The following is an 11196-nucleotide window of genomic DNA, read 5'->3' on the forward strand; positions in this document are numbered from 1 at the left end:
TTATTTTTCTAAATGATGTGGTGGCAAAAGCGCTTCAAGGGAAGGCTGAATCATTCAATCTTTATAGTCACGATCGATTTGACTATATGTGTGCCACTTCAAAAGGGATCCAGGTCAACTGGGCTTTAACATTATTTCAGAATCTCTACTTTTCCATCAACTAGGAGAACAAGGAAAGTATAACTTTCGCTGCACAACTAAGCCGTTTGTTGGAGCATTTGGGGGTTCCGATGGGTGAACCTGAACCGATCAACTTGAATAGGGTGTATACTATTTTGACAGTCGCCAACACCCTGGTCAGAATGAAAACCCTTAAAGAATCGCCTTCAAGTGCTTCTAGCCAACAGACAGGTGGAAAATCTGTTACCAGATCCACACAACTAGCCACTTCAATCTTGTTAACAAGAGCAAAGAGATCAAAAACAGTCAACGAATCAGAGGCTAGTTCTACTAGCCTAAGGAGCTCTTCAAAGAAGGATTCTGAAATAGTCGATTCTAGAGTGAGGAAAGGTCCAGTTGAACTTGCCACTATTCCATTGTCTCCCTTGTCTTCGGCTGCTAGTCAGTTGAGGAGATCTTCAAGGTCATCCGTCTCAAGAGGATTGATGAAGGTGTCATCAAAGGTAACCTCTTCTCAACCTCTAGCCGATGTGCCCAAATTTGATGTTTTTGTGATGGAAAAGGAATCTACTGCATGGCCTGCTGTTGAGTCAGCTAGTCCAAATATTGAGAATATTGACAGGATTGCGTCTCCTGTTTGCCAACCTGATCCAGTAGCCGCTGGTGCTACAGAAGTTTGTTCAACCAGAATAAAGTGCAGTCCTTACCCTTGTTGTTGGTGATACTGCTGAAAAGGCTTCCTCTGTTTCTGTTAGAGAGCCTTCCTCCTCAAATACCATTTCAAAAGATTCCATAGTAACCGGGAAGGTCACTCGAGGCGAGCTTCCTCCTAGACTCTTTAAAAAACCATAATCAGCTTATGAATTGATGCGTTCCACAAGACAGTCCTGTGGAATTGTTTTTGGTGAACCAAGACCCTCTCCAAAACCTGTTGAGGTTGTTGGAAAAGGGAAGGATGTCGTAACAGACGTAAATGAAGATGTTTTTGAGGCAACATGCATTGTTGACCTCAAGATGAATCAAGTCAAAACCATAGGTGCTGAGAAATTGAAAACTTTGACTCTTGGATCTAGAAAAGAATGTCAATCTAGTATGATGAGGTCATCACGGGTTCAGGAATAAGTAGTAAATGGCGTAAGCTTGTAGCAAATGAAAAGAAGGTTCTCAAATGGACTAAAACACCAGAGGTGTCTGAAGCTCAGAATAGATAAGACCTTATCAAAGCATGTTTGAGAGGAAGAGTTTTATTCTCTATCCTTGAAGCCAGAAAAGCTAATTTCAATCCAATTGAGATAAGTGTTGAAGCGGAAGCAAAAGTCTTAAAGAGGTAAGATGAGATCATGGCTGACTATCTTTTCGTAGTCACTCGATATGTTGATGGAGCTAACTGCTCAGGAGTTAGCTATTTTGGTATCTTCTCCGATGAAGACGAACCAATGGATGTATCTGCTGATCATGCTAATACAGATGAGCAAGTTGCTGCTCTTCTGATAGAGCTTGGAAATCTCTCTGTAGAAGAAATAAGTTTACTGGCTCAACCCCTTGTCGAGCAAGATAAGGAACCCATTAAAGAGAATCTGTCCTTAGAAGAAGAAGAAGAGATTATTCAAGAGCCAGTCCAAGCTCTTATAACTCAAGAGGAAGAAATTGTTGAGGAGATCGTTCAAACTCCTAATGAAAAAGAGGTAGTGAAATCCCCTGATGTCAGAACAGAGGGATCTCAAGAAAAGGAGGCTAAAGTTTGTCTGCCTGAGATTATCAGATCTGAGGGGGAACCCTTAAAAGACAAAGATGACGAAGAAAGTTCCTCATCTGAGGGAGAACAGGACCAAAATGCTAGAACTGTGAAGTCTCTACCATTTCCTGATATTAATGCTGGTAACCTCTATGAAAATATTCTCAATCCTCTTCACAACAAGAGTAATCTGTATGAAAGATTTCAGAGAGCAGAAGAGGAGCTGGAAGAAAAAGAGCGGAATAAAACTGGAAATGAGTCTGAGAAGGATGAACCCGAGCAATCCCTGCAGACTCACACTCAATTTGATCCTATTCAGAGTTTGGCAGCAGACTCACAAGATAATTCATCTAATAAATGATCCTCTGCTGATGATACCAAGCTTCTGAAGTCGATGAAATCCCTACTTACCTCTCTTCAGAAGAATGTGGTAACTATGGGATCAAATATGGTAAAGATTTTAAAGACCCAGAAGAGGACAGAAAAGAATTTGCTGAATATGTCAAAATCCTTAAAGAGTTGGATAATATATTAAAGAAGAATAGGTATGAGACTCATGTCTCAAATTTAAATTTCTCTAAATTTGAAAAGCAACTTTTCAGTCGTCAATTTGAAATGATGAGTCTTGAAAGACAAATCAATCTTGATAATCATCGTGAGATCATTGAATCAATGGAATTATTTAAGAGTCAGATGATTGAAATTCAAGGTAGCTTGAGAGGATCTGATGATGAAAGGTTGGAGTATGCCGACTCCATTGCAAGGAAATTTCGAGAGAAAGAAAATGCGAAAGCTGTTGCTGAAAAAGAACAGACTCGTATCACTCAAGGTGAGCCTAGCAGAAGAGGCGACGGTATATCAACCAACACAAGATCTAAGCGTGCGCCAACCAATGATGAAAATCTAAGGCCAACCAAAAGAGGAGGAGGTAGAAGCGGTGGTGATCTCAGAGGCCTAAGTAGTGGTGGTCGTGGTGGGCAATCTGGTTGTGATCGCGGAGGTCGTACTAGTGGCGGTGATCGTGGTGGAAGATCTAGTGGAAGCGGTCGGGGTGGACGTGTTCTTCCTCCGTTTCAAAACCTGCTAACTGGTGAAGGGATGAGTTATGAAGGAACTCGTTTCCTAATCGATCCTCGAGTTAAAAGGGAAGAACAATAATCTCTTTTCTTCTACTCTGTGAACTCTTAACCTACAACTCTTTAACTGTGTTTTTGAACTCTGGTTTTTGAAAAGTCTCTATGTAAGTTGGATGAACAAATTCTACTCTGAATGTTATATGATGAATGCTTAAATTGTTACTTATGCAAAGTTTCAATCTCATCATCAAAAAGGGGGAAATTGTTGGGTCAAATTATTTTGACTAAGTGTTGAAATAAGTTTGACTAGTGTAATTTTGATGATGAATGGATTATTCATGCGTCTAATTGATTTTGATGCGGGTATATCGAAATCAGGCTTTATTAGACTTGGTTCTAATGAGGCTCATTATACCGATTTGGTTTTAGATGCACGGAGTTAGACGTACAGTCTAACTAGAGAGAGTTAGACGTGCAGTCTAATGGACTCGTAATTAGACGTGCAGTCTAACTCATGGATTTAGACGTGCAGTCTAATGGACTCGTAATTAGACGTGCAGTCTAACTCATGGAGTTAGACGTGCATTCTAATGGACTCGTAATTAGACGTGCAGTCTAACTCGTGCAGTTAGACGTGCAGTCTAATGGATCCGTAATTAGACGTGCAGTCTAACTCGTGGAGTTAGACGTGCAGTCTAACTGGTGAAAGTTAGACGTGTAGTCTAACTCTTTCAGATTAGTCTAAAGTAGATCCGTAATTAGACGTGCATTCTAACTCGTGGAGTTAGACATGCCGTCTAATGTAATGTGAAAGTTATACGTGCAGTCTAACTAGTGAAAGTTAGACGTGGAGTCTAACTCCTTCAGATTAGCCTGAAATGATTGTAATTAGACGTGAAGTCTAATCCCATTAAACCAGGTGGTCTAATGGATTCTGTTGTTAGACGGGGATGTTTGATTTCATTAGACGAGGTCGTCTAACTAAAATATGTCTAATGCCTTTCTTAAGAAGTTGCTTGAAGCTAGCACCCGCCTATCCACGTGCTCTAGTTGTACACTACTCCTGCTCCACTTTCTAGTGAAGATCAGTATGACAGCTAGCTGCAACCAATCAACCAATGCCACGTAAGCGAATATCCTTCACAATATATGTTTTTTCAAGTACATTTTGAAGAATATACAACGCACTACCTATTGTGTACGGCCACGATCCTTGTATTCATAGTCTGCTGTGTACTATGGAGGCGTTCCAATGAAAGCTCGCCACATGTCATTATGAAGATTCACCGTTGGTACCTGTTCATATTTAAAGATTCAAAAGGACAACGGAAGAACTGTCACATTGTGAAATCAAGCTCTTGAATATTAAAACTTTTAGCTGCTTTCCTGATTGTACTGTGTGTTAATCAAGAGAGAGTTGGAATCAAAGCATCGTTTTAGCTGAGTGATATTCTTCATCATATTGTAAGGTTAATAGAGTCTGTTCTGTTCAACAATGAGCTATTCGTGCAAACTGTATTTGATTCAAAGCATATTATAGTGAATCCTTCAGGTGGTTGGAAAAAGGGGTGACGTAGGAGAGTTTGCTCCGAACATCCATAAACAAACTGCTGTGTTGTTACTTTCTGTCATCTTCTCATTCTTGTTACTAAGCTTCAAACCTAAGTAAACATTTCTGAACTTGATTATGTTTCAAGTTTTTGCAAGGGTTTGCGTAGAATATAAAGTGAATTAAATCTCTAACAAGATTTCTTTCTAACCATTTTTCATAAGCCTTCATCAATCGCAAGACCCCCGTCTCTATTGATTAAGCCGATCCTATCACAAACCCATCGAGGTAGCATAATTGAAAGAAAAAGTAAACATTTTAGTGAATATTTAACATCTATTAAACATAAACAAAAGAGTAATTATATGTTTATAGAATATTTATCAATAAAAAATGTTAGAGGTCCATCAAAATGGGATTCTTTATTTTTTTTCCATTTTAGGGCACTTTCAACCAAACCTTTTAGAGTGAATTTGCACTAGAATGTTTATATTCTCAACATCCATTAAGGATTTAAAAAATTTGAACCTGCATTAATATAATACATGTGTAAGTATTCACAAATATAAATAGATATATAATAGATTTCTAAAATATGTTTACCCGCATCTTGAATTTGAGACAACATAGACAACAAAGTCAATTTTGAAATTGTTGTCTGCACTTCTATTATATATATCGTTGATTTTATAAAATTTGTTTCATGACTTCAAGTTGATTCACTTCCTCCCAATCTTACCCTCCAAGCCCTCAAGAATACATAAAATTCAGGGTCATGTGTCGGTCCCAATGGACTCAACTATGTCCATTGGCCCTTTAGGGAGGTTTAGCACGGACTAGACAATGTCTTCATCGATAAGGTTCTCATCACTATTAATACAATACCAAAAAACTCTTTTCGACGTTGAAAATGGTCAATACGTGTTTGGATAAATGAATAGGGCACTTGGAGACGCCCAATGTAAGAAGAGATCTAAACATGATCTCCTTCACAACTTCCTTCTATTCTTTAGTAAGTCTTCGAATCATGTTGAAAAGGACATTCGAGAAGGTTCTAGTTTTAAAATTTACATTCTTTCTTCTTTTGGGGGATTTCGTATTTCTTCATCAACAGGTGTGGCTATAGCTACAACTGTAGAAGCGAGAAAATACAATAATTCGACAGTTTACGATGACTTCGTCTTCTTTATAACCCTACAAAAGAAAATTTTTAATAAACAAGAAAAAAAAATCATTTGCAAATGAAAAGAAATACACTATAAATACACTAGTAATAATACGACAAGCACATTATTAATCAAAATACACTACCTCTCCGATTTATTGTCGGTGTTGTTGTTGGATACATGGTCAATTTCGTTGACGGGGTTGGATATAGGGTAGACTAGTTCTTGGTTGTTGGATCCTCTACGAGCATGTAATTGTTTTCGTTTTGTTCCATTTTGCAAGAAGATTGTATCGAATGAGACGTAAAGTCCTAGGGTTTGAAACTTCAAAGATGATCAATGAGAGAGAAAGTTAATAGTGGGTGTAGCGGAAAAATCTCTATTTATTCCTTCATTAAGTAAAGTTAACTCCACAATTATTTAGGGCAATAATAGAATTAACACTAGAGTGAAGATAACAAAACGTTATTCAGTGAATCTAATTTCACATTTTATTTACATAGTGCTGTCAATAATTAATACAAATTAATTTAAATATATCAAGAATTAATTAATTACTTAGTGAAACTCCTAGTGAAACTTGCTTCACTTCTATCACGAATGTAAATACGTAGTGAAAAATGCTTCATTAGTTAGCGCTTTTTCCACTTCTATCAGCGTTATAAATACCTAGTGAAAAATTTCATTTGTTATCACTTATTTAATCTTTTTTATTCTGTAATAGGGCTTACATGAAGGCATACATTATTTTACATGAACTTATACATGATTTTACATGAATGTATTAGTGATTTTACACGAACGTTTATATATATTTAATATATAATTATATAAATTATAAAATAATTAAGCAAATTCATTTAAATATCTTACAAATAAATTTTAAAATATGTTGTTATATATATTTAAAAAATGAAACAACGGATTAAGTATGTAGCCTGCAAACACACATAACCATTTCATCATGCGTTGAACTTGTTGGTTGATGTCTGACATGTTCGAACCTAGCAACTTAGGGTTAGTATCTACCTTTTATATTTAATATATAACTATATAATGTATAATTCATACAAATAAATTTAAATATATCACAAATAAATTTATAAATATGTTGTTATATATTTTTTATATAATATATACTTATATAGATTATAAAATAATGAATATAATTTATCTTTTATTCTCTAGTAGGGTTTACATGAATGCATAAATACTTTTACATGAAGGTATAAATATTTTTACATGAATGTGTTAGTGGTTTTATATGAAAATTACATTAATATATTTTAGTTTGTAGCGCTTGTTTCAATTCTATTATATAAATTATAAAATAATGAATACAAATTAATCTAAATATCTCACAATTTTTTTTAATTATGTTTTTATATTTGTAAATATATATATATATATATATATATATATATATAAATATATTTATATATATATATATATTATAAAATAATTAATAAAAATTAATTTAAATACTTCACAAAATTTTATATATATATATGTTATTATATATATTTATATATAATATATAATTTTATAGATTGTTAAATACTTAAGATGTTTTATTTTGTATTGTCTAGTAGAGTTTACATGAAGGAACGCAAAAAAAAATTTACATTAAGGCATAAATGTTTTTACATTAATGTGTTAGTGGTTTTATATTTAATTTAGGAGATTATATTTTCAGTTAGTAGCGGAGTGAAGTGAAGCAATCTTCACTGATTAATGCTTCCTTCCTACCTTTGTGTTGCGTTCCTTTGAGTGTAGCGCACTACAACAAAACATAGATTCAGTAGCCTATAATTTCCAACACATATTAAGCGTTGGTAAAAGTTCTAAACAAATTAGATTTTTCCATCATTTAATATCTATTACAACCTTGACAAATTTTATTTTACTTTTTACTTTATTTTTTAATTTCTTAAAAAGAATCGCGGTCATGGGTCATGAGCTAGGGTAGGTCTTCTAATCTGATTGGGTGAAACAAGATAGAGATTCCTTAGATGAGTCTAACTTTATTTCATTTTCTCTTCTCTCTAGGATTCTAATATCTCTTTCGCTGCACACTCTCTAAATCTCCCCTAATTCTAATTGTGTGATGGTAGGTCTTTGTTTCACATTATTCCTGAAAGCATATGATTAGTTAATATATTTGTTTGTCATCATCTTCAATTTCGTTAATCAAATTTTTATTATACAATCAAATTTTTATTATACATATGTGTTCAATCTGTATTAAATGCAAACTAGAGTTCTTTTTTAGGATTTTTTTAAAGAAGAAAGAGTTTGAACATGTAAAAGGATACTAGAAGGCACTGAATTCTTACTCTTCGCGTTTCGCAATTAGAGTTGTAATTTCACATGTTTTTTTCATCAACTATCTTCATCCGACCTTGTATATATCTTTTTCCGAATCACTACTTGCCGTGAGAATATAGAATACATGTAAAGTTGTTTAGTATGCTGTTTGTAGAAATTCTGAATCTATTTGAACATCATTTCAGTTGTGCGGTCATTTCAATGATCATCATGCATCATTGTTAGTTTTTGATCGCTCATACCAAGCTTAGTTGAAGAATCTTGTTATGATGTTTTGAAGTTGCAGGAATTGATTGTGGAGGTTCCAAAAATTAAAACACACGCTCTCCAAACAAGTGATTTGTGATTCAACTTCTTGGAAACATGTTATTATAGGTCCTGGTGATATATTGGGGGAAATAACAAATTGAATATAGTATTATGTTTAAGATAATGTAAACAGACTTGATTTTTATCCAATATTTTTGTGTAGTATTTGAATTGTGAAGTTGGTAATTCTAAAAAACTTGTGTTCTTCGATTATGGTGACAACTCTTTGCCACAGATGCATCTTAATTTTGCATCTATTCAATCTAGAGAATGTTATTCAATTATTTTCGGATTATTTCATTTATTTTTATCTTTTATAGTTTTGAGTTGTGTTGATTTGAGGCTAGTATATATTCATACCATAAAAATTGAATTACTTTCATGTCTCTATGGTTTAGATTACAATATGAGAAACGTTTTTGTAATATTACATCCTAGGGACACACAATGTAGGAATAATCAGTGGTTTTTGATACATATATTTTCACATTTTCAAAACAAGAAAATAATGTAAATGATTCAAAACGTCCAATAGTTGTGAACACCGCATTTTCCTCTCACAAAGACCCGACCATTTGAAAATTGAAATGCATGATAGATGTCTACAAGTCATAGTTTCTACACTTATAAAAACTTCATTGTCATTTGTTGTCTTTGCTATAGCTCTTCTTTGGTGGAATATTTTCTTTGTAGATTGGACGTGATAGGCATTCAATTTTCTACTTAATGCAAAAGTTCATGGACCTATAACTTCTTGGAACTAAACTTCAAATATATCTACTTTTGCCCTTGATCATGTGAAAGGGTTTATTTATGTTGAAGATGAAAAACAACATGATGTTCATGAGGTGAGCATTACTATTCCAGTTAATGTTATTTTGGGTTTTATGGCGCAGAAACAAACTTAAGTTATCTTGTTAATTGTAATTTTTGGAAATGATATTTAATTAATTGATACAATAGTTATATTGAAAGTGTCCATCTGAAATCAACTGTTTAAAGATGCTATAAATGTCAACATTCACAATAAATCTAATTTAAAGGCTTATAATACTTGTAGTCGACTCTTGCACCTGCACCTTTCTCCTCTTTGCATGGGTTTTACAACTGGAAGTCGCAGGACGCTTGGATAGAATGGTCGACTGACCACTCGACTATAGGACGGATGAGGTGGACTTGATTTCTTTAACCACCTTCATCCGTATGATGTAATTCCCAACAGTATTGCAGTTCATGATCCTGCTCACAATTATATTGGCACCTTTTCCTAAGGGCACCTATAGGTTCTTAAGAACTTTACTGAGTTGGATTGAGAAGCCCGCACTCTACTTCTTTGGCATAGAAACCATCAAGAATAGATTGGAGAATAGGATGGATGACCATTTGATAATCATCCCCTTCGATATGGTCACTATCATCTCAAATCTATTATGAGTGTAGTCATCGACGTACCTACTCTCGCCTGAAGAGACTTGGAGACGATATCATTAAAAAGACAAACCTCAGATTTGAGATACTTCTTCATCCTGTGAGAGCGAACGGGACCTGAAACGTTTGAGAAGACGATTCGCATATCCTCGGCCAGAATCTCGTCAAAAGAAGTAAGACCTTCCGTCAGAAGCCTAAGAATCTGTGCAAATAGAATTTCATATATAGATATTTAAGCACCCTTCACCGTTGTTATAATGGAGTCTTCGACCAAATTCGAAGATGCAAAGAACTAACGAACCTCTAGTTTGTGAAGAATGAACGGACCGCCTAGAAAATTCCTTTTTCCGAAAGCCTTAAGAGTTTTGAACATCGCTACCATCGCCAGCAACCCTAAAGTGTACACTAATTCAAAGTCTATATGCATTGTGTTTTTAGAGAAAGAAATTGTCTTAGATATTTTAGGGATTAAATGAAAGCGACTAATATTGTAGAGATTAGACAGAGATTTTTCGAGCGAAAGCAAATATCTAGGGTTTTAGAAAACTCAAATGGAAAGTGAGACGTCTTAGGCGTGCAAGGCACCATTTTATAAAGTATAATCGACACATGTCATAAAAGACATCATTAACAAAAGACGTCATTAATAAAAGACATCATTAAAAGAAAATATGTGTGTGGTAATGGGCCCTCAGGCCTGTATATCATATTTTTAATTATGAAAGACATGTGTCTTCATGATATTCATTCTTGGAGATTTTTATAAGATATTTATATTATCTTATAAATATTTTCCCACAAAGTATTTTGAAATTTGACCGTTGATTGATTGAAGGGAAAAATAAAATGACAGAACAGGGATAAAATTAAGACAACTGTCCCATTCGACTTGAGACGAGGAGCACTAGTAGATAGACGTCTCACTGTGTTGTCCGCATACATTTCATTTTAAGCTAAGTAAGACGTCTATTTGGAAGGCGTCTATTGACTCATAGCAACAGTCGTGTTAGTAGACGTCTGCCTAACATCTTAGCGTCTGACTATGATTAAATTGCAAGTTGCTTAAGCACAGACCGTCTGATGCACAGTGTCTTCAGACGATTGTTCAGTTTAGCACAATATGAGACATCCGTCTTAACACATCTGGCTTATTAGCTTATCAACAAATTTTATCCTCATTTTGTGCATACTAAATTAAAGTAATTTAGATTTAAAAGACCCAAAATATTCTAAAGTAAGAAAACTTAGTCTTGGGGAGTTACTTCGTGAAGATGTCGGCCACTTGCTGATCCGTTGGCCCATATTCTAGATGAATATGTTTCTGAGCAACATGATCCCAGATGAAATGATGACGGATGTTAATATGTTTTGTTTTGGAATACAACACCAGATTATATGTGATCGAGATAGAACTGGAATTGTCGTACAAGATCGAAGACTCGTCTACCTGGATTCCAAAGTCTCTCAATTGTTGTTGGACCCACA

The 11196-nt window shown here is 34.7% G+C and overlaps 1 protein-coding gene across 1 annotated transcript; it reads left to right on the top strand.

Annotated features, from left to right (window-relative positions):
* Positions 1 to 1460: 1460 nt before the first annotated feature.
* On the top strand, positions 1461 to 3013 carry LOC124943492 (keratin, type II cytoskeletal 1-like). Its single transcript, XM_047483990.1, has 3 exons — positions 1461 to 2175; positions 2238 to 2400; positions 2458 to 3013. Exons 1-3 carry the CDS (start codon positions 1461 to 1463, stop codon positions 3011 to 3013), a joined length of 1434 nt encoding a protein of 477 aa, XP_047339946.1.
* The last annotated feature ends 8183 nt before the right edge of the window (positions 3014 to 11196 follow it).

This window comes from Impatiens glandulifera, chromosome 6, assembly GCF_907164915.1.
Source record: "Impatiens glandulifera chromosome 6, dImpGla2.1, whole genome shotgun sequence".
NCBI classification, from domain to species: domain Eukaryota; kingdom Viridiplantae; phylum Streptophyta; class Magnoliopsida; order Ericales; family Balsaminaceae; genus Impatiens; species Impatiens glandulifera.

Bases quoted from the DNA above. Each gene is read 5' to 3' on its own strand.
- LOC124943492 (XM_047483990.1), top strand. From the start codon at position 1,461: ATGGCTGACTATCTTTTCGTAGTCACTCGATATGTTGATGGAGCTAAC. The intron at 2,176-2,237 runs GTTTGGCAGCAG...GATGATACCAAG, and splicing joins TCAATTTGATCCTATTCAGA to CTTCTGAAGTCGATGAAATC. The intron at 2,401-2,457 runs GTATGAGACTCA...GCAACTTTTCAG, and splicing joins AATATATTAAAGAAGAATAG to TCGTCAATTTGAAATGATGA.